Source organism: Pan troglodytes, chromosome 23, assembly GCF_028858775.2.
Source record: "Pan troglodytes isolate AG18354 chromosome 23, NHGRI_mPanTro3-v2.0_pri, whole genome shotgun sequence".
NCBI classification, from domain to species: domain Eukaryota; kingdom Metazoa; phylum Chordata; class Mammalia; order Primates; family Hominidae; genus Pan; species Pan troglodytes.
The window spans coordinates 22,852,967-22,876,193 of record NC_086016.1 but is presented as its reverse complement, the minus strand read 5'-3'; the positions used below and the strand labels follow the sequence as shown (position 1 = coordinate 22,876,193).

At 48.4% G+C, this 23,227-nt stretch overlaps 1 protein-coding gene across 9 annotated transcripts in view; it reads left to right on the top strand.

Moving 5' to 3' along the window:
• PI4KA (phosphatidylinositol 4-kinase alpha) overlaps positions 1 to 23,227 on the top strand; it is a 151,007-nt gene that overhangs the window by 92,917 nt on the left and 34,863 nt on the right. For all 9 annotated transcript variants that reach the window (XR_010156005.1, XR_010156004.1, XR_010156003.1 and 6 more), the window contains 12 exons: positions 155 to 263; positions 612 to 748; positions 898 to 1,031; positions 4,463 to 4,545; positions 12,675 to 12,745; positions 12,828 to 12,952; positions 14,121 to 14,202; positions 14,500 to 14,583; positions 15,884 to 15,973; positions 18,206 to 18,325; positions 21,182 to 21,274; positions 23,071 to 23,227. Coding sequence is in view for 6 of the 9 variants with exons in the window: in XM_024352561.3 (XP_024208329.2) it covers positions 155 to 263; positions 612 to 748; positions 898 to 1,031; positions 4,463 to 4,545; positions 12,675 to 12,745; positions 12,828 to 12,952; positions 14,121 to 14,202; positions 14,500 to 14,583; positions 15,884 to 15,973; positions 18,206 to 18,325; positions 21,182 to 21,274; positions 23,071 to 23,227 (1,285 nt within the window). In the remaining 3 variants the exon portion in view is untranslated. The remainder of the gene's footprint in view (positions 1 to 154; positions 264 to 611; positions 749 to 897; positions 1,032 to 4,462; positions 4,546 to 12,674; positions 12,746 to 12,827; positions 12,953 to 14,120; positions 14,203 to 14,499; positions 14,584 to 15,883; positions 15,974 to 18,205; positions 18,326 to 21,181; positions 21,275 to 23,070) is intronic.

Sequence of the window (23,227 nt, the reverse complement as noted above, 5' to 3'; positions counted from 1 at the left end):
GCAAAATTATCACTGCTCAGTGTGCCTTTTCCTACCCAGTCTGAGTTTCTGAGAATGCTCTTAGAGAATGAATCTGTGGTTGATTTTACACCTACAGGGCTTAGGGTTTCCTCAGCAAATAACCTCCTTTCTCCCTCTCTTCTTGGCACATCAGCTCACCCGACGACTGCCACCCATCAAAGAAGCTAAGCCTCGGTTACAGAAGCTCTTCCGAGACTTCTGGCTGTATTCCGTTCTGATGGGATTCGCTGTGGAGGGCTCAGGTAGGGGGATCATCTCTCTCCCGGGGAAGACGGAGTGCAGAGTGAAGGTAAAGGTGAGGTCAGAGCCCACGTAATTATGAATGTGAGCATGTTTAAATGAGTCCACATGCAGCTGCTTCTTTCTGCAAGTATTAGCAAGTGTTACTGTCCCCAGATGTAGTTTAGGGTGCTGAGAATGCCATACACTTTAGGAAAAGTCTGTCCAAGTCAGGTAACAGACTTCGTTTCTGTGCCTAGTTTTTGGGATAATTGTCTCAAAGGACCCATGACTATAGAAATTGTCAGTCAACCTCACTGCAGTGCTTTCTGACCAAGGTGATTTCCTCATTTATGTTTACTTTATTGCAGGACTCTGGCCAGAGGAATGGTACGAGGGGGTCTGTGAAATAGCCACTAAGTCCCCCTTGCTCACCTTTCCCAGCAAGGAGCCACTGCGGTCCGTCCTCCAATATAACTCAGCCATGAAGAATGACACGGTCACCCCCGTAAGGATTCACATCTCATTTTTACCATGCTCTCTGTGCCAATTAGGGCAGATCTTTTCATTGTCATTATTAATACATGTTGCCAGCCACTGGGACCTGTTTGTCCTGGGGGGTGCCCCATGAGCCCTCGGATGTTTCTCTCCCTCCAGGCTGAGCTGAGTGAGCTCCGCAGCACTATCATCAACCTGCTGGACCCGCCTCCCGAGGTGTCCGCACTCATCAACAAGCTGGACTTCGCCATGTCCACCTACCTCCTCTCTGTGTACCGGCTGGAGTACATGAGGTACACGTGCCTTCACCACCATGCACATGCACATCCACATTTGAGCAGGGTTTTCATTTTTGTGCCCTCATAAGCATGAGACTTTTTTCAACTTCTCCCAAGACATGCAAACTTTCTGAAAAACCAAGCAAAAACACCCTCTACTTTTCTCGTATGCCCCTCCTTCATGACCACCAGACACCACGTCTAGTAACACCTCCCAGTATCTAAGCTCCGCATCATCTTCTCTCTGATAGGAAACAGGCTTCTGAGCAGTTGCAGTCAGTGTTGTGAACTCAGCCCACGGACTGAGCGAGGCCCTTCTGAGGACCCAGCCTCGCTGAGTGCGTGTCTAGGACACTCACTGAGCTGTTTCCCAGGACCACGGTTGAGTACAAACAGCAAATGTGACATGGGGTGGGGCCGGCTCCAAAACAGTCCTGCATGTGGCCCGATGCTCAGGACACATCTGTGGCCACAGCAGTCCTAACAGTGGTAGTGACACTTAGGATATACAGCTGTTATCATGTTGACCTCAGAAGTAAGCTTGGATTGAGTGCCTGTGCTGTACCAGGTACTGTGCTGCATTACACATGTTTACGCACTCCCCGACAAGCTTGTGAGGTAGGCAGTGTTATACAGACCCACTGTGCTGAGGCCTCAGGCGCCCTGGGACAGCAGCTGAGTACATTGGCTACAAAATGATGATTCCTGTTGTCAAGAAAAGGTCAAATTACACTCAGCTTAAGTCAGGGGAGGGATGCAAATAAGTCGTAGAATAATTTCTTTCCCAAATGATTTGAAAAAGAAAGTGTTCCTGAAAGAAAGGCTATTTGGAAAACACTATTTTAGCCTTTCATTGTTGCCACCAACCCTCTAGTAAAATAGTCCTTGAAAGCTCAATACATAAAAGAAAGGCAGAGTGCTTTGGTTGCATGGGAATGCACCCTACCCTCCTGCTCAGTCTCCTCCTCCCTGCCCTCAGCCCAGGGCTCCACACAGAGCCAAATGTGGAAATCAGTGACGCATTCTCCCCAAGTCCCACAGAGCCAAGGGAGTGTTGACTTTGTTCTTTTTTCATTGTAAGTGTCTTTTATTTTGGCCGGATGTGGTGGCTCACACCTGTAACCCCAGCACTTCAGGAGGCCAAGGCGAGTGGATCACCTGAGGTCAGTAGTTCGAGACCAGCCTGGCCAACGTGGTGAAACCCCGTCTCTACTAAAAATACAAAAATTAGCCAGATGTGGTGGCGGGTGCCTATAGTCCCAGCTACTCAGGAGGCTGAGGCAGGAGAATGGCATGAACCCAGGAGGTGGAGCTTGTAGTGAGCCGAGATCGCGCCACTGCACTCCAGCCTGGGCGACAGAGCGAGACTCCGTCTCAAAAAAAAAAAAAAAAAAAAGAACATTGCACAAAAATGGCTAGGCACGGCCGGTTGCAGTGGCTCACGCCTGTCATCCCAACACTTTGGGAGGCCGAGGCAGGCAGATCATGAAGTCAGGAGTTCGAGACCAGTCTGACCAACATGGTGAAACCCCGTTTCTACTAAAAATATAAAAATTAGCTGGACGTGGTGGTACATGCCTGTAGTCCCAGCTACTGAGGAGGCTGAGGCAGGAGAATTGCTTGACCCAGGAGGTGGAGGTTGCAGTGAGCCAAGATGGTGCCACTGCACTGCAGCCTGGGCGACAGAGTGAGACTCTGTCTCAAAAAAACAAATGGCTAATCCCAGCATTTTGAGGGGTGGGAGGATCACTTGAGCCCGGAAGTTTTGAGCTTCTGCAACAGAGCAAGAACTTGTCTCTAACCCCCACCCGCCCCCCCAAAAAAAGCAAAAAAACATAGCCAGTTGTGGTGGCACATGCCTGTAGTCCCAGCTACTCAGGAGACTGAGGCAAGAGGGTTGCTTAAGCCTAGGAGGTTGAGCCTGCAGTGAGCTATGATCAAACCACTGCACTCCAGCCTGGGCAAAAGACCCTGTCTTATAAGAACAAAACATTTATACAAAATCTTGCAAAATAAGTAGAGAGAGAAAAAACACTGACTTCACTGTCATCCCCTATAGCCTGTTAGTATAGCTGTTTGTAGTCTTTTTTCTAAACAATGTATTTTCAAAGAAAAAACAGCCAAAACAAAACAAGCCAGACCCAAACAGAGCAAAAACATGGCTTTCATCCCAGCATGTATGGCTAGAAGAGGTATCTCCAGACCCTCTCAACCTCATGTGGTTTGAAGGCAGAGCTACCTCTGCCTTTCCCATGAGTATGCCCCTGAGTAGTTTTCTCAGGTTCTCAGGACGGGCTCTTAGCTGGCAGAGGAAGACTCTAAGACGCAGCCCATAGCAGCTCCTGTGAGCCCACCTTCCACCTCGGGCTGCCTACCAGGCCCTTGAGAGCACTCTGTTAGCATAGAGAGGCAACCTCAAAGCCTTTATTCAGGAACCTGGCTTAGGTTCCCAGCCACTGGGTATTGAGAGAGCTTTAAAACCACAAAGTGGAGAATTTGGGAAATCAAGTTAAAGGTGTGTGCACGTGCACACTCGAATGCGTGTGCTGAAAGTCACCTGGCCTGCCCTCCTGAGGCTTAACTCTTGACAGGTTGGTGCAGAGGCCAAAAGACATGGCCTGCCGAGCCGCTGCTACCTTAGTGGAGCCCCTGGAACTCTGAACAGCCCTTCACAGCACCCATGGGACAAGTGCATGCGCTTTTTCCTTTTTCTCCCTTTCCCCCTGAGGTTAAAGATATTTTTTTTACCATAAAAGAAAAATGTACAGAGTGCATAAAACAAAAAAGAGAAGAGAAAACACTGGAATAGTACAGAAGATACTAAAGATGAAAAAATACAGGTATCACTTTTGTAGACGTGAATACCTCATTTCTACTATCCTACTGTTAATGGCCTCTTAATTTTCCTCTAGAAATTTTCTGTGTATAGGCAAGCATGCATAGCCTACACATACACATGCAAAGACAGGCCTTTAGGAAACCTGTAAGTGGGGTCATGCTGGACATGTGTTCCCTGCACCTTGCTTTTTTCTGTTAATAGTATGTCTCAGACTTTTTTTGTAACAGCTCACATAGAGAGCTGCCTCTCGTTTGGTGGCTGCATGATGTGTCATCGAATGGGTATGCTTTGGCTTATCTGCCCAGTCTCCTGTTGGTGAGCATTCAGAGTCTTTCCATTTTGGATAATGCAGTCAGTGCTGTTAGGAGAATCCTTGTGCATGTAACCCTTAAGATATATCCTAATGGTGGGGCTGCTGGAGTGAAAAATATGGGAATGTGTAATAGATGGTGCACATCACCCTCCAAAAAGTCCACGTCAGTGCGCACCCTTATGAATGACAGAGGGCAAATGTTCTTCACATCCTTACCACTTATGGGCAGTGTCAAATCTGTGATAGGGAGGGCCCACATTTTTCAAAATTTATTTAAAGCTGTTTTCTTCTTAGGGTACTGCGTTCAACAGATCCTGATCGCTTCCAGGTAATGTTCTGCTACTTTGAGGATAAAGCTATTCAGAAAGACAAATCTGGTAAGCTCATTATTATGGTGCTTTCATGATGAATTGAGCTTTAATAGGGTAAAAAGGAGTACTACTTCCTCTTTTCTGTCTACATGTAGAAAATGTTTTATGAAGTTAAATATTGCATGAGAAAGATCAGTATAAAACATATAGCCTTCAAATATACGCCTTAATGGTTCTACTGCTGGTGCAAGGGCCCCGAACAGAAGGATGGTCATTCTAGCCCACTATCTATGCTCAAGTGTGCCCCAGCACTCATCTAGAGGGACCAGGGCTCCTCGGATGGGCACTGATGGACCTGCACCAACTTGCTGTTGCCAGAGAGCAGTCATGGTTTCTAAACGTCAGGAGCAGGAAACACAGTAGTTTGTGCCTGTAGTCCCAAGTTACTTGGGAGGCTGAGTGGGAGGATCGCTTGAGCCCAGGAGTTCAAGATTACAGTGAGCTATGATCATGCCACTTGCATTCCAGATGCAACTTGTCATCAGACCCTGAGTGCACAGAGGGCCTCAGCTGTTACCAGCCCTAGCCCAGGAGACCACCTCCTAGGAAGACAGAGAAATGGTGGAAACTGTAGGAAGGCATAAAAATGTTACAATTATCAAAACCCTATGAAGACAAAGCTAAGATAAGAATAAAAAGGAGAGATGGAAACTGGGAAGGTTACCAGGAGACCCTCTGGATTGATGGAAGTGTCCTCTAGATTGTTTGGGTAGTGGTCCCGTGAGTGTGTACAGTTGTTAAGTCATGGAATTGAGCACATAAGAGCTGTGGATTTTATTATATGCAAATTATACCTTAATTTTTTTAAATTGCAAAAGGCTAATATTAGTTTTACAAAAATGTATTTAGCCAATAAAAAGATATTAAAATAGAGACAACAAAGGAAAAAGTTAAATGCTGCGTATAAGCACTTTTTGGCCAGTTTTAGTGTAAGGGCACTAAGAAGTCTGATTTATAAGGTGTTTAAAATCAAAAATTTTAAATATGCTGAAATGTTAGACCTAAGTTTTAATTAAATGCTTAGAATAATTTGATAATTTTTGTAATTATGATGAAATCATGTTTAAATATGCAAGGGAATTGGGGAGAATCCACAAATTTTGATTAACTGTATGAATAAATTCTTTGAGGCATGCTTATTGATAAATTCTTGAGATTGACAAATTTAGTATTAATGAAGTACAACTAACAGTGTGTAGTCCTTTCCGCACCAGAAGCCTTTGATAGGTTGGTGAATCTATCAACTTGTTCTTGCTTATGGAGAAATTATTTCCGATACTTCTTGTACCATTTTTTCTTTTGTTGAAAAATCAGGCTGGGCACAGTGGCTCACAGCTGTAATCTCAGCACTTTGGGAAGCTGAGGCAGGTAGATCACCTGAGGTCAGGAGTTTGAGACCAGCCTGGCCAACATGGTGAAACCCCATCTCTACTAAAAATAAAAAAATTGGCTGGGTGCGGTGGCTCACGCTTGTAATCCCAGCACTTTGAGAGGCCGAGGCAGGTGGATCACAAGGTCAGGAGATCAAGACCATCCTGGCTAACACGGTGAAACCCTGTCTCTACTAAAAATACAAAAAATTAGCCGGGCGTGGTGGCCTGCGCCTGTAGTCCCAGCTACTTGGGAGGCTGAGACAGGAGAATGGCATGAACCCGGGAGGTGGAGCTTGCAGTGAGTGGAGGTCACGCAACTGTACTCCAGCCTGGGTGACAGAGTGAGACTCTGTCTCAAAAATAAATAAATAAGCCGAGCGTGGTGGTGCACGCCTGTAGTCCCAGCTGCTCGGGAGGCTGAGGCAGGAGAATTGCTTGAACCTGGGAGACGGAGGTTGAGGTGAGCTGAGATTGTGCCTCAGCACTCCATCCTGGGTGACAGAGAGACTCTGTCTCAAAAAAAAAAGAAAAGAAAAGAAAAGAAAAGAAAAAGAAAAATCAATGCTTCAAGAGATGTTTTTTAAAAATCACCCCAGGCCAGGTGCAGTGGCTTACGCCTGTAATCCCAATACTTTGGGAGGCCAACCCAAGTGGTTTACTTGAGGACAGGAGTTTAAGACCAGCCTGGGCTACATAGCAATACCCCATCTGTACAAAAAATATAATTAGCTGGGCATGGTGGAACAGGCCTGTCGTCCTAGCTAGTCTGGCGGCTGAGGCAGGGGGATCCCTTGAGCCCAGTTCAAGGTTGGAGTGAGCCAGGATCGCACCACTGCACTCCAGCCTAGGTGACGGAGCAAGACCCTGTCTCTTAAAAAACAAACAAACAAAAAAATGCCCCAGGGGCTCTGAGATACTGCTTCAGGTAAGACTCTTCTAGTAAGTCCTTTGTGGAGCACTTCACACTGCTGTACAACAGTCAGGAAGTCAGGTGCATGAATTTATTTTTGCAGCTGGGAGCTGGTGGAGTTGGCAAGGAAAGACTGTGAGGGTTCTGGAAGCTCCCCTTTCTGGCAGTAAGGAGGGGATTGGAGTGAGCAAGGAGCCCATTTGAGGCCAGGGATGGGAGGTGCAGGCAGGCAGTTTCTACAGAGAAGCCTCTTCCAGAGGGGATGTAGACACAGGGCGGGGTGGGGGCCACATTCAGAGAGTCTCACACACATGCCCCAGGACCACTTGGGGCTATAAGAGAGATGCTGTCAAGCTCTGGCTGAACTGTTCATTGATCTGTTCCCCTCATCCGTCCACCTTGCATTTGTCCATGTAGCAGCAGATTTTGTGCTAAGTTTTGTGCTAGACCAGGGCTGTCCAATTTTTTGGCTTCCTTGAGCCACGTTGGAAGAAAAAGAATTGTCTTGGGCCACACATAAAACATACTAACACTAACGATAGCTAATGAGCAAAAAAAAAAAAAAAAAAAGAAAAGAAAGAAAAATCACACACAAAAAATCTTATAATATTTTAAGACATTTAAGACACAGAATCTCATGATTTTTTTTTTTTTTTTTTTGAGACAGAGTCTTGCTCTGTTGCCTAAGCTGGAGTGCAGTGGAACGATCTCAGCTCACTGCAAGCTCCGCCTCCCAGGTTCATGCCATTCTCCTGCCTCAGCCTCCCAAGTAGCTGGGACTACAGGCGCCCACCACCACGCCTGGCTAATTTTTTGTATTTTTAGTAGAGACGGGGTTTCACTGTGTTAGCCAGAATCGTCTCGATCTCCTGACCTCGTGATCCGCCCGCCTCGGCCTCCCAAAGTGCAGGGATTACAGGCGTGAGCCACCGCGCCCGGCCCAGAATCTCATAATGTTTAAGTTTACAAATTTGTGTTGGGCCACATTCAAAGCCGTCCTGGGCTGTGTGTGGACTGCGGATTGGAAAAGCTTGTGCTAGACAATTGGTCCACCCTGCGATTCTCTGGTCCTAGGAGAGAGACTAAGCAACAACAAAATTGAAACTGCCAGCCTCTAGAAGAATTAAGCACCTAGCACATTATTCAGACAAGACCTGAGGAGACAAAAAAAGGAAGAAAAAGGCTGGGTGCGGTAGCTCACGCCTGTAATCCCAGCACTCTGGGAGGCTGAAGTGGGTGGATCACTTGATGTCAGGAGTTCGAGACCAGCCTGGCCAACATGGTGAAACCCCATCTCTACTAAAAATACAAAAATTAGCCAGGTGCAGTGGCGTGTGCCTGTAGTCCTGGCTACTTGGGAGGCCAAGGCAGGAGAATCACTTGAACCTGGGAGGCAGAGGTTGCAGTGAGCTGAGATCACACCACACACTCCAGCCTGGGAGACAGAGTGAAACTCCATCTCAAAAAAAAAAAAAAAGGAAGGAGAACCTAGCAGATTTTGCCAGCCTTCTAGAGAATATTCATAAACCGAATCAGATCCCTTTCTGAAGTGAGATGTCTCATTCGCCCTTCTCTCTGAGCTCTGTTTTTCTGTTCCTGTGACATCAGAGGACGTTAAATTGTTCCGGAGGACTGATTGTTCCTCCTCACCTTAATTCAAAATAAAGCGATTTTCATTTTTGCAGTACATTGTACTCTTCCACATGGTTTCAAACTGATTATTTTTGTTCTGAGCGTGGCACTTAGCCAGTAAATGTACAGCTATTGAGTGTATATCCCTCTTATATTTTTCCTCTAAAACATGAAAGATAAGAAGGAAATGTCTTTGGAGACATATATTATTCTTGAATTTTCAGAACCTACCAGGAGGAGAGGGTATATGAAATATCTAGCAGCCCCACTAAAGTGGGGACTTCTGCCTCCTCTCTGCAGGTATAAGATGAGCCTCTGTTATGTTCTCAGCTGCACAGGAACGTGAGGGCAGGAGCCTGCTGCTCACCTGCCCACCATCCTGTGAGTCAGTTCACCAGTAATCCAGAGCTAAACTAAGGGGTTAAGAGGAGAGTGGCCTTTTTAAAGTAAAAATCTTACTTACCTTAGGGCTGGGTGTGGTAGCTCACACCTGTAATCTCAGCACTTTGGGAGCCGAGGTGGGTGGATCACTTGAGGTCAGGAGTTTGAGACCAGCCTGGCCAACATGATGAAACCCATCTCTACTAAAAATACAAAAATTAGCTGGGTGTGGTGGCAGGTGACTGTAATCCCAGCTACTTGGGAAGCTGAGGCAGGAGAATCACTTGAACCTGGGAGGCAGAGGTTGGAGTGAGCCAAGATCACACCACTGCGCTCCAGCCTGGGCAACAGAGCAAGACTACATCTCAAAAAAAAATTTTTTTTTAATCTCCTTAGATGCTACTACATGACATTGATTGGCATCTGATGACTATCTGATTATCAGGAATTTACAGTTTCAGTTTCCAAAGAACTATATGAAAAAACTATTATACTAGGCCAGGTGTGGTGGCTCACGCCTGTAATCCCAGCACTTTGGGAGGCCAAGGCGGGTGGATCACTTGAGGTCAGGAGTTTGAGACCAGCCTGACCAACACAGAGAAACCCCATCTCTACTGAAAACACAAAATTAGCCCTGCATGGTGGCGCATGCCTGTAATCCCACCTACTCGGGAGGCTGAGACAGGAGAATTGCTTGAATCTGGGAATGCAGCCTGTCGGAGGTTGCAGTGAGCTGAGATCGCGCCACTGCACTCCAGCCTGGGCGACGAGCGAAACTCCATCTCAAAAAATTAAAAAAAAAAAAAAACAACTATTATACTAAACACATGGCCCAAAATAAGATTTCACCCACCCAACCCAGCCTCTTAAGAAAGCAGCCTCTCACTACCCTTGAGCATCTGTCCAGGTCACACTGATAACTTTTCAAATTGCTGCGGTCCCGCTTACCCTCATAACAGATAGCTACGAAAGGCCTCTTTATGTCTCAGGCTTCATGCTGGGTGTGAGGTGCCAAGCTGATAGCACCTGCCTTGTCTCTCTGCCTGGAGGCAGAGGGCAGACCCGGCATGTAGTCATGCAAATTAAAAACACTGGATAGAGAAACAGCATTATGGAGTGTGAATTGGCATTTTATTACAGTTTCTTCATCTGCACTGTGATGATCACTGTGTTCTGTTGCTTTTTTTCTTTTTCTTTTCTTTTCTTTTTTTTTATGTGACAGTGTGTCGCTCTGTCACCCAGCCTAGAGTGCAGTGGCACAATCTCAGCTCCCTGCAACCTCTACCTCCCAGGCTCAAGTGATTCTCGTGCCCCAGCCTCCCAAGTAGCTGGAATTAACAGGTGTGCACCACCGTGCCCAGCTAATTTTTGTATTTTTAGTAGAGACGGGGTTTCACCATGTTGGCCAGGCTGGTCTCAAACTCCTGACCTCAAGTGATCCACCCGCCTCAGCCTCCCAAAGTGCTGGGATTACAGGCATGAGCCACTGTGCCCAGCCCATTCTGTTGCCTTTTACAGCCTACTTCGCACCTCTGTAACAATGAGCATATCCGGTGCTCAGATCTTGGTTTCTAAATAGTATTCTCCAATAAAAGGAACCAGGGCTCCATGGAGAAATGGTTGATTCTAGGGAGGCCTGTACAGGATGAGCCTGGGGCACCTTGTTACACCAGAAAGTAAGGATACGGCAAGAAAGAAGAAGAAAAGACAAGACATGGGGCCTGTCCGAATGACACAGGAGCCAACCTGAAAGAGCTCCGAGTGGCCAAAGCTGGAATGACGTGAATAGAATAAATGGTATTGGATTATAACCCAACGAATAAACATCCACGGTTCTGTAATGATTAGACTACCGAATAAATAAAAAATGGGGAAAAAGGCTGAACCTTCCTTACAGAATTCCAGTTACTATTAATAAAAATAGAAGAGGCTGGGCACGGTGGCTCATGCCTGTAATCCTAGCATTTTGGGAGGCCAAGGCAGGAGGATTGCTTGAGCCCGGGAGTTCAAGACCAGCCTAGGCAACAAAGCGATACCCTGTCCCTAAAAAATAAATTTTTGTTTTGTTTGAGATGGAGTCTCGCTCTGTCACCCAGGCTGGAGTGCAGTGGCATGATCTCAGCTCACTGCAACCTCTGTCTCCTGGGGTCAAGCGATTCTCCTGCCTCAGCCTCCCGAGTAGCTGGGATTACAGTGGCGCGCTACCATGCCTGGCTAATTTTTGTATTTTTAGTAAAGATGGGGTTTCACCATGTTGGCCAGGCTGGTCTCGAACTCCTGACCTCGTGATCCACCCACCTCGGCCTCTCAAAGTGCTGGGATTATGGGCGTGAGCCACCATGCCTGGCCAACATTTTTTAAAAAGTAGAAAGAATGAGGGAAATAGAAAATTCCTATGACAACCACAGTAACTACTGCAGGCAGAATTCACTCATGGATGCCAAAGTGAAGGGGCAAAATCTTAAAAGACATGATCTCTGCATAACTTCAAAGTATCTTCCCCAAAATATCAATCGCTGTGGTGGCTGTAATTCTCATTCACAAATTTCCTTCAGGAGGTAGCATTTAATTCCTTGGCTCTGAGTGTGGGCTGTCCTTAGTGACTTGCTTCTAAAGAATAGAGAAAGGGGACTGGGCATAGTGGCTCACGCCTGTAATCCTAGCACTTTAGGAGGCCGAGGCAGAAGGATTGCTTGACCCAGGAGTTCAAGACCAGCCTGGGCTACATAGTGAGACTCCCAGTCTCTATAAAAAATAATCAATTAGCTGAGCATGGTGTTGTACATCTGTAATCCCAGCCACCAGGGAGGCTGAGGTGGGAGGATCCCTTGAGCCTGGGAGATCAAGGTTGCAGCTGAGCTATGATCTCACCATTTCACTCCAGACTGGGCAACAAAGTGAGACCCTGTCTCAAAAAAAATAGAAAAAGGGAAAAACGGTAACTCAAACCAAGTGGTCAAGGTTAGCTTCACCAGTAATAAGAGATACTGTTATCACATACCACTTACGTGATGCAGAAAGAGCACATCCAGGCCGGACACGGTGGCTCACGCCTGTAATCCCAGCACTTTGGGAGGCCGAGGCGGGCGGATCACGATGTCAGGAGATCAAGACCATCCTGGCCAACGTGGTGAAACCCCGTCTCTACTGAAAATACAAAAAATTAGCCGGGCGTGGTGGTGGGCACCTGTAGTCTCAGCTGCTCAGGAGACTGAGGCAGGAGAATGGCGTGAACCCAGGAGGCGGAGGTTGCAGTGAGCCAAGATCGCGCCACCGCACTCCAGTCTGGGCAACAGAACGAGATTCAATCTCAAAAAAAAGAGAAAGAAAAAAAGAAAGGGCACATCCACTCTATGGAGTTCTCCCTCAAATCCTGTAACCCTAGTCTTATCATGGGCAAGCATCAGACAAACCTAAATTAGGGGACATTCAACAAAATAACTGTTCTTCAAAAGTGTCAAAGTCACAAAAGACATTGACAGACTGAGGAGTCACCACATATTGGACAGGAGTAGGAGACACAGAGATTAAATGCCACCTGGTGTCCTTGGTCGGATGCTGGAACAGAAGCGAGGCATGTGTGGGAGACCTGGGAAATCCAGACGAAGTCTGAAGTTTAGGTAATAGGATTATATCAATATCTGACTCAGTTTTGACACATCAGCCTGGTTACTGCAGATGTTAAAATCCAGGGAAGCTAGGTGAAGGGTATATGGGAGCTCTGTGCTGTCTTTGCCACTCTCTGTAAGTCTAAAATCATTTCAAAAGAAAATGATTGAAAGTTGCTAGGATTCTCTCTCTGTTGCTGCACCTTATCCGTGGAAACCTTCTCGTTTCAGGGATGATGCAGTGTGTGATTGCAGTCGCGGACAAAGTATTCGATGCCTTCCTGAACATGATGGCGGATAAAGTAAGCCTCTCCAGCATGAATGCGAGTCTGTCTGCTGGAGGCATCTGGGGCACTGTGGTACCTGTTTCTTTTGCATCTCTAGGCCAAGACCAAGGAGAACGAGGAGGAGCTGGAGCGGCACGCTCAGTTCCTGTTGGTGAACTTCAACCACATCCACAAGAGGATAAGGAGGGTGGCAGACAAGTATCTGTCTGGTCTGGTGGATAAGTAAGCTCATTTTCCTGCTAATGTTTTGTGTGTATGTGTATAAACTTCTGTGATTTCAAATGCTGGGAAAAATCATCCTTATATTATTAATCTAGGAAAAAATTGAGTCAGAACGAAAACTCCTAAGGGTGATGCAGCCTCCCTGCAATGTCCGTGAGTTTCCTGCAGAGTCTGAATTTTGGTGCAGAAACTTCTGTTCATTCTGAGCTATCGATGTTACTTACAGCACATTTGCTGGGTGCCACATCCCTGTGTCTCTCAGTCCCACCCACTCTGGCATGACCTGGTGCACCATCTTCTAGCCCAGGGCCCAGCCAGAGGTCCCCTGGTAGAATCAGTATCTTTGGGCTTCTCAGGAACAAAAGCCCACACAGACCCTTCTGTGCTGTACGCTCTTCGTTCTGGGAGCCAAAACAGACCCTGTTGGGACATGTCCCCACACTGATGAGAACACTCACAGGTGGGCTGGACCGGCTTCTCCAAGGTGAGAAGGCCAGAGGCAGCAAAACACCCACATGGAGGCTGCCTGCAGCTCCCCAGAGGTATCCAGTGGTTCTGGAGCCTGTTGCAGATACTGTGTGCCTGGTCCAGGCAGCAGCGCCACCAAAGGTGGTCAGGAGCCAGCCAGGGGTCACGAGAATGAGTCCAGCACACACGTGGCGTGTGTCTGAGCTGGGCTTCCTGAGCAGTGGGCCACTGGTGGGTCACAGCTGTGCAGAGACACCTCTCCTTCAGCCCTGGGGCCATCGGAGCCCATGGCCTGTCTTACCCCAGGGTGTCAGGTAGATACTGTTGTTTTCTCCATTATGTGAGAAATAATGGAGAACCCTGGTCAGAAACTAAGAGGATTGCTTTGGGAAGTGAGGGGTGTCCTGGCCAGTGCATAACCAAGGCAGTTGGTGTCAGGTTTATAGCAGGTCACTTGGGACGTGTCTGGCCCTAAGAAGTGGGGCTGGCAGGGGCCTAGGGAGCCTTTCTGACCAGGCGTTGCTCACCTTACTGCAGTGAGCCTGAGGAGGCCAGGCATCCTGCTGCAAAGGCCTCCCGACCTCCTCCTTCAGCTGGCCTGAAGCAGATATGAGCTCGGGCTGGCAGCTGAGGGGGCTCCTAGAAGCAGACCTTCCTTGGAGGTTTGGCTCTTGGTCCTGAGAGCCGGCTCTTGGTGCAGGTTTCCCCACTTGCTCTGGAGCGGGACTGTGCTGAAGACCATGCTGGACATCCTGCAGACCCTGTCTCTGTCACTGAGCGCTGTGAGTATCCCCAGGAGACCTAGGGCCCAAACACCACTTGCTCTACCACCACCCCGCCGGCCCTGTCCGCCCTGTGTTGTGGCATGCTTCTCTGACAATAAGCCTGAACATAATTAATGCTACAGGTGTCGAGTTGGGGGTGAGGGGGCCCAAATCCACCTGGTGTTTTGCAGTAAGTTGCATCAAGTATGGAGGCCTGTCACAGACAGACAGGTGGTGGGTAGGGGTGGCCCATGTGGTTGCTAGTGGCAACTTGGGGAAGGCAGTTTGGAAGAGGGAGTCTTGCTGTGCTTGCAGGATATTCACAAGGATCAGCCTTACTATGACATCCCCGACGCCCCCTACCGGATCACGGTTCCTGACACGTACGAAGCCCGTGAGGTAGGCCCGACAAGATCCCCTGCACTAAGGGCCATCTTTACCACAGTTCCCTGAGTATGTCCACGAGATGGTCAACCTGCATGAGCTCACCCAGTCCCCAGCAATTTGAGGTGTGGGTGGTGCTGGCCCCATCCCCCACTGAGGAGACCAAGCCATTGCCAAGCCCCACCGTGTGCAAGGGGAGCCGGCTGCCCCCAGGTCGCTCTGTCTTCCAAGCCCAGCTCTCCCACCTCAGCCATGTTGACTCAGCTGTGTTCTCGGTTTAGCTGCCAAAGAGGTCTTCAGCTACCAGCCAGTTTATAGCCTCTTGAGTCTGCGTCGCACAAGCATGATTTTCAGGTGGACTTCACTTCTCTGAGGTGCACTGACATTTTGTTACTGTGGTAATAGGGGATCATGCCTTTGACTTGTGCTATCCAATGGGGAAACTGGCAGAATAAATCACTCCAAAAGAGGAGGATGTACTGGGTCTCTCCTCTCCCCAACTCGGTCTCAGAGCCCTCACTGTGGCAAGACTGCAACTCAGCTCACAGCTCCTTCAGCCTGGGCTGAGTCATGTCCTACCTCTGGACCTCCCTGCCAGACCAGCTGTCAATGGGGAGTTTCCCACAGAGTGGTGTGGCACCAAAGAGGATTTTGCCATGCAGAGCCTGCCCTTCCATCCAGTCCCAGACCCAGGACACAAGTTGCACAGTGTCCCTGTGACATGTTATTCTTGTAGATTCTGCCACAAACCTTGTGCAGGAATTACATACAGATCATAGTGTGTGTGGGCTTCCTGGCCCCAGGGGCCTTGAGGTTCAAACTTAGTGGCTGTGCTAGTCTCTTGGGCTTCTGTAGCAAAAGACAACAGACTGGGCAGCTTGAAAGGTCTTGACAGACATTGATTGTCTTACAGTTCTGAGGGCCGAAGTGTAAAATCAAAGCGTTGGCAGAGCTGGTTTCTGTGGAGACCTCTCTCCTTGGCTTGTGAATGGCAGCCTTCTCCCTGTGTCTATGCATGTTCTTCCCTCTGTGCACACCCTCCTCCCTGCCCCAGTATTTCTGTGTGTCCAGATTTCCTCTCCACACACGTAAGGAAGGATACTGGCCAGATTGGATCAGGACCTACCCTATCAGCCTTTTAATTGAATCACCTCTTTAAAGCCCTGTCTCCAAATGAGTTCCACTCTGAGGTACTGGTACCAGTTAAGGCGCAGCATAGGGATTTGGGGAGACACAGTTCAGCCCATGACAGTCACTACGGCAGCTCAGATGAACCGACCTCGGGTTGTTGAGAAGCAGCTTCACCCTCTTCCAGAGCATTGTGAAGGACTTCGCTGCACGCTGTGGGATGATCCTGCAGGAGGCCATGAAGTGGGCGCCTACCGTCACCAAGTCCCACCTGCAGGTACTTGAAACCATCAAAAGGCAATCGCCATAAGCTCCTTCAAACTCCCAAAAAAGTTTTACAGAGACATGAAGAACTCAAAATCCAAATAGCACTAGTGTGAATGGAGACTGGAAGCATCAGTCTAGGGCCTGAGAATAATAGATGCCTCAGAGGCTGCTCTGTGTGTTAGGAGTGCCTGTGGGGCCAGTGCTGGCCAGGGCACAAGGAGGGCATCTGACGGCTCACACCAGGTGAGGTGCCAGGTCTGTGGCAAGACTTGGGGGCTGCTCACGAGAGCAAGGGCTTGTGTGGTGGATGTGGGAGGCTGCCAGATGGCAGCATCTCTAAGGGCCAAGTGCATTGCTGGCACCTGTGCCCAAAGGCGGGGGCCTGACCAAGGCTGGTGGAGCAGAGGCAGAGTTGGGGACTTGTGTCCCATTAAAACTTCACATAAGCTGCACATGTAGGTGCATGGGAGTCTTTCAGACAAAAACACTGGTTTGGAAACTCAGATGGCCACGAAGTAAACCATGTAATGCCACAGGGTGTGAGAGGAAAGAATTGCCTTAAAAGGAATCAAAGATGAGAAAAATACCTCTGGAAGGAATCTGTGTTAGCAGAGAGTGGGTGTGCTGAGAGGAACTCTTGTGAGGTTTACCTTGGCAGCAGTTTAAAGATGAAACAGGTTCAAAAGTGTTTCTGGTTGTGGAGTCCAGGAAGGATAGAGCAGCCAGCTCCAAGAGCCCTGAGAGCTGTGTGGAAACGCAGTGGCAAGAAACTATTTCCCTTTGTTCATTTACAGCAAAAGGGCCTCAGGTCCCAAGGCTGTCTGTCGTCTGAAGAGGGGAGGCCCCCTCTAATGCCTAGAAAGTTTAAGTGGACAAAAAAGCAGCTGATAGAGCTTTTTACTTTCTCACGTAGGTCTGGCCTAAGAAGGAAATGGAAAATGAAAAGGCTTGAAGCAGTCTTGATTTTTCCACCAGGTGTCCCCTTGGCGTGCCCCAGGCCTGCCCTTTCACTTCCCCTGCAGTGCGCTTATTCCCCACCCTCCGTGCCCAGCCTCAGCCTTCCCCGAATCTGCCCTCTCCTCCACCCACCAGAGTAGTCTGGTTTTAATAGGATATCTGGTCAGTGTACTTCCCTTTTAAACTTGATCATTAGTCTCTCTTCATCGCCATAGTGTCCAAGGATGGGTTTCTGGAGCTCCAGGAGTCCCCCAAAACCATTGAGACAATTCTGCATGTACATACTCCTGTACATTTCTTCTTAAGGGAATTAGTTGGTTCACGCCTGTAAACACCTTTGCATGACCCTGGAGGCCATTCTCGCCTGGCCTGCATCTGGCCCAGGCTCGCCCCCACCCTCGAGACCCTTGTCCTTGGTACTCCTGCAGGCTGAGCCCCCTGTGGTCCCCAGAGCAGGAGGCCTCCCTCACACCTCTGGGCTCTGCCAGGTATCCCATTGCCCAGCACCCTTCTCCCACTGGGTGGCCAGGTGGACACAGGTGTTGTTCTTCGTTCCTGCTGTCCAGTTCACCCACACCAGGCTGCTGGTATGCTGCAGTAAAGAACCGAGGCTCCACGCCACACAGCCTGCCTGTTGACCGCAAGGCCAAGGCTTTGTAGCTTATTTGCCTGGTGGCTACCACAGCAGATGCTCAGCAAGGATGTGCTGAAAGAATAAATGGCCCTCCCCCGTTGACGGTGCAACACCGCAGTGACTGCATGACAGCCGCTCTGGGAATTGGCCTCGTCCTCAGTCAAATGAGCAGTAGCTGGTCATAGAGGGGCTTTGACTTACTGACAGTCCCACAGCTAGTTAGGGAGGGGCAGACCCAGGACAGAAACCCAGTGTTTGGTCCATTTGCCCACACCTTAATTTATAAAGTTTTATTTTCCCCTTTAAATGAAATAGCAAGGCCAGGCACAGTGGCTCATGCCTGTAATCCTGACATTTTGGGATGCTGAGGCAGGAGGATCACTTGAGCCCAGGAATTCAAGCCAACCTGAGCAATATAGTGAGACACCATCTCTACAAAAAAAATTACAAAATTAGCCAGGCATAGTGGCGTGCCCCTATAGTCCCAGCTACTTGGGAAGCTGAGGCGGGAGGATGGCTTGAGTCTAAGAGGTCGAGGCTGCAATGAGCCATGATCGTGCCACCACACTCCAGCCTGGGTGACAGAGCGAGACCCTGCCTCTAAAAAAATCAGATAAATAACTGAAACTCCATCTGTTTTTCCTATTTCAGGAATATCTGAACAAACATCAGAACTGGGTATCGGGACTGTCCCAGCACACGGGGCTGGCCATGGCCACTGAGAGCATCCTTCACTTTGCTGGCTACAACAAGCAGAACACAACTCTCGGGGTATGTGCGAGCCTTCTGAAGAGCAGTGACCCCTTAGACCATAGGAGCCACAGTGCAGGGGAAGGCTTAGAGCTCGGCTGTCGCTTTTCATGACGCACATGAGTACATGCAGGGTGCTGTGGATGTCTGTTGACAATGGTAGTGGTGCAAGCCGCACCTTGGCCCAAAGAAGAGGTGGCCATTGAAATGAGTGTTTCCTTATTGTGCTTTTTTTTTTTTAAATTTATGGATTTATGGGGATCAGTGCTTGATATGTCAGTGATCAGATTTTGATTTGAATGTCCCCATCTGAGAGGATGGAAACAGAGCTCCGCCTGACACGGGCAGCGCGGTGCCACAGTCGCACTTATCTGGAGCGTATACTGGACTCCTGAACAGTTCTGTTTTCTGCAGGTGCTGAACCGCACGTGAATGCCTTCAGCTTCTTGTTCTGCTAGAGATTAATCTAGAGGACAGAGGTTTCACACAGCAATACTTTCTGAGTTAAATTAGAGCTAAGAGTTAAAAAGGATTAAAGCAGGCAGTTCCACCTGGCCATGTGACTGGGGCTGGTCACAGAGATTTTGTTGGTTAATGTGAATCTAGAGCCTGGCCATGTGTGCTTCCCAACTCTCTCCAAATGGAGCATGGGATGGGATATGTGGAGGTGCAGAGGCTGTGCACCCAGGAGGAAGGGTGACAGGCCTCCCTTGGGATACCAGCAGGAGAGAGGGGCCTGAGTGCCCTCTGGCTTTTGTGGGGCCTGAGGCTGTGCCAGAGAAGGCTGGTGTCTTCTCGCCTCATTTTGCTATCAGGGCACTTTTCTCGAGGTCACTGCACTATCTCTAAAGACACCAGTCTAGCAGACATGGTTGAGCTGGGTCCAGCCTGCACCTGCAGGGCCACCCGCCCCGGGCCTCCTACTCTGACGGGGCACCAGGTATCAGTGCCCTGACCTGGACGTCTCTGCCACTGGGTGGCCACAGAGGCCAGAGGCGGAACTCATAGACTGTAAGTGTTTATGATAGTCATAAGCCTTTTCCTTTTTGGGGGTGGTAGGAGCAAAGCTTTATTACATAAAATAGAATATGTGTTCTCATTTGTAAGCCTTTTCTAGACTCTAGCCAGCTGACTTGTGAAAGATCTGTTTTGCCTAAAATATTTTGTTCTTTTTCCCCAGAAAATTTGATGTAAGTTAGGTTTTCTCTAACTTATTTTTTTTAATTTTTAAAAATTAATTCTGGGGCCGGGCACGGTGGCTCATGCCTGTAATCCCAGCACTTTGGGAGGCCAAGGCGGGCGGATCACGAGGTCAGTGGATCGAGACCATCCTGGCCAACACGGTGAAACCCCGTCTCTACTAAAAATACAAAAAATTAGCCGGGCATGGTGGCGGGCACCTGTAGTCCCAGCTACTTGGGAGGCTGAGGCAGGAGAATGGTGTGAACCCGGGAGGCGGAGCTTGCAGGGAGCCGAGATCCCGCCACTGCACTCCAGCCTGGGCAACAGAGCAAGACTCCATCTCAAAAAAAAAAAAAAAAATTCTTTTTTTTTTTTTTGATGAAACCCCATCTCTAGTAAAAATACAAAAATTAGCCAGGCGTGGTGACATGCACCTGTAATCCCAGCTACTCAGGAGGCTGAGGCAGGAGAATCACTTGAACCAGGGAGGTGGAGGCTGCAGTGAGCCGAGATCGCATTGGGCAGTGAGGAGTGATGGTGGAAGGGAGGGTGCCGGCCTGCACTGCCCACCAGGTGCTGTTTGCCATGCCAGGACATTGTGTGTGTCATTACGTTGAACGTGTAACAACATTGTGAGAGGGTTATGCCCACTTTACAGATGAGCACATTGAGGCTCAGAGACATTGACTTCCCAAGGTCTCACAGCTGATTAGTATCAGAGCCAAGCTCTAACTCAGTCCTGCTTGGTGCCAAAGACCGCATTGTTTCCAGAAAATGTAAAGCAGTTTTACATAATTTATTTTTTTAAATAAACCAGTTTAATAATTTCATGAGAAAAATCATGTATTTTTGTTCTTGTTTATATTTTGATGTTCCCCAACATCTGTATTTTCTTCTCCTGGTCCTCTTTCTTCACACCATGTCACCTCAAAAAAAATCCCTCTAAACTCAAAATAGTTGAGAAGCTCCCTTTCCCCATTAGTACTGATGCTAAAGGGAAATGCGAAAGGAGGTCCTTTTCGATGCATGCTGTACTCTGCAGTGACCGTGGATGAACAGGAACTGAAAGGTGTGGCACAGCAGCCAGGCTGGGTTAGGAAGCCAGGTCACTGGGGCCCTGGGGCTGGGAGGCTGAGGCTGAAGCAGAGAGAGTGGCTGGAGGGGTGGAGTGGGTGGGCGGTAGTTTTCAAATATTTTTCTCCCATTCTGTGGGTTGCCTTTGTATTCAAGGTGTACCCTTTTCTGTCTCTTCCCATTAGACTGAAGAGCAGCCAGCAGATGTTTAAGAGCCTGCTGGCCTTGGCTCTCCCCTTCAGCCCCTTTATGGTCTGTAAGTGACATTTATAAGCTGCACACGCAACTCTTAAGGAGACGGCTGTGAATGCTTTCATGGCGTTTCCATCACAGGTGACAATTGCTCTCACAATCTAGTGATTCTTTTTCTTGCAAAGGCCTATTTACCAGTAGCAGAAACTGCCTTCTGGAGACTTTTTTTTTTAATTTCTTACGGAACATATCAAACTGCTGGATATTCTAAAATATTTTGCTTTATTAACTTGCCAGCAGTGAAGATTTTTATTAATAGTAACCCCCAGATCCGAGTCTGACTTCTTAATTGGGTTTAGGCTTAGCCATGGTAAACACGAGAAAAGGATAGTGCTGCCATAGTCTAAAATAATGGTTATCTGTCTGTAGGCAACTCAGCTGACCGAGCGCCCGGCCTGTGTGAAGAAGGACTACTCCAACTTCATGGCATCCCTGAATTTGCGCAACCGCTACGCAGGCGAGGTACTTCTCTTGTCCTTGCACCCTAGGTCCTTTAAAGTGTCCTCTTGTTTTGAGGCCTGTTGGCTGCTTCCTAGTGGAAAATGAACAAAGCGTCCGGGTGATGTGGAATTAACATATTTTAGGAGGATTTAAAGAGCACATTTTAGGAGGATTCTTGGCACATTCCAGAGTGTTTATGACAGTTACTTGTTTTTTCCACAAGAGGGTAACTCTGTGTACACTTTGGCTACACTGAATGAAGGTTTTTAATTTTTTTGGCTTTTTTTTAAAGCAGTAAGAAACATTTACATGCCATAGGCTCTTGGGCACTCGGTAAGATGTATGTATTATTATTCCAGTTTTATAGATAAACGGAGGTTCCCAAGATTAAGTAACTTGCCAAAGTCGCACAAGTGGAGTGGGGTCTGGAACCACATCTTCCAACTCCACATCATGGGCTTTCACCCACCACACCACAGTTTATTCCAGCCTGACCAGTGCCATCACATCTGTGGGCCTCCATTTCCTGCTCCATAAACTCAGAAGCTAATCTATACCATTTCTTTTTGTTTGTTTGTTTTTGTTTTTGAGACAGAGTCTCGTTCTGTTGCCCAGGCTGGAGTGCAGTGGCACAATCTTGGCTCACTGCAAGCTCTGCCTCCTGGGTTCACGCCATTCTCCTGCCTCAGCCTCCCGAGTAGCTGGGACTACAGGCACCCACCACCACGCCCGGCTAATTTTTTGTATTTTTAGTGGAGACGGGGTTTCACTGTGTTAGCCAGGATGGTCTTGATCTCCTGACCTCATGATCTGCCCGCCTCGGCCTCCCAAACTGCTGGGATTACAGGCGTGAGCCACCGCGCCCGGCCTAGTCTATGCCATTTCTAAGCTCCCTGGTGACTCTGAAAGTCTATCAGTGGCCTGGTCTGAGTGGGAGTTCACTCCTTCTTAGCACTCTGTCACTTGTATGTTCTCTCTGGAAAAAAAAGTTATATTTGTCTTTAAAAATAGATAGGTTGGCCAAGCACAGTGGCTCACGCCAGTAATCCCAGCACTTTGGGAGGCTGAGACAGGAGGATCACCTGAGCCCAGGAGTTCGAGGATGCAGTGAACTATGATTGCACCACTGCACTCCAGCCTGGGCAACAGAGCAAGACTCTGTCTCAAAGAAAAAATTATTAATAATAGTAAGGAGGGCTGGGTGTGGCCGCTCACGCCTGTAATCCCAGCACTTAGGAAGGCCAAGGCGGGCGGATTATTTGAGGTCAGGAGTTCGAGACCAGCCTGGCCAACATGGTGAAACCCTGTCTCTACTAAAATACAAAAATTAGCTGGGTGTGGTGGCACATGCCTGTAATCCAGCTACTTGGGAGGCTGAGGTGGGAGGATCACTTGAACCCAGGAGGCGGAGGTTGCACTGAGTTGAGATCACGCCACTGCACTCCAACCTGAGCATCAGAGCGAGACTCCCTCTCTCAGAAAATAATAATGAGGCTGATATTGTTGTTTGAGTCATTAATTGAGTTTGAGGAAATGTATTTATCCAGCTCACATTCATGCAGTCCCACCCTTGGGGAACATCTGCAGTGGTGGCACTGCCAACATGCATTTCTAGAGGAGCTGTTCTTTAAAAAAAAAAAAAGCCGTGATCAGTAGTAGCATCATTGAAATGAGCCTGTCTCTCTGCATGCATGAGCTCCACTTTGGGGCAGCGAGGCACCCACCAGTGCCACCACAAGTGTGGTCTGGTGGCTTCCAGAACCTCACCCACATTGCCTGGATTATATGCTTAGTTGCTGATGAGAATGTTTTTGCAGGTGTATGGAATGATTCGGTTCTCAGGCACCACAGGCCAGATGTCTGACCTGAACAAAATGATGGTCCAGGATCTACATTCAGCTTTAGACCGCAGTCATCCTCAGCACTACACGCAGGCGATGTTCAAGCTGACCGCAATGCTCATTAGCAGTAAAG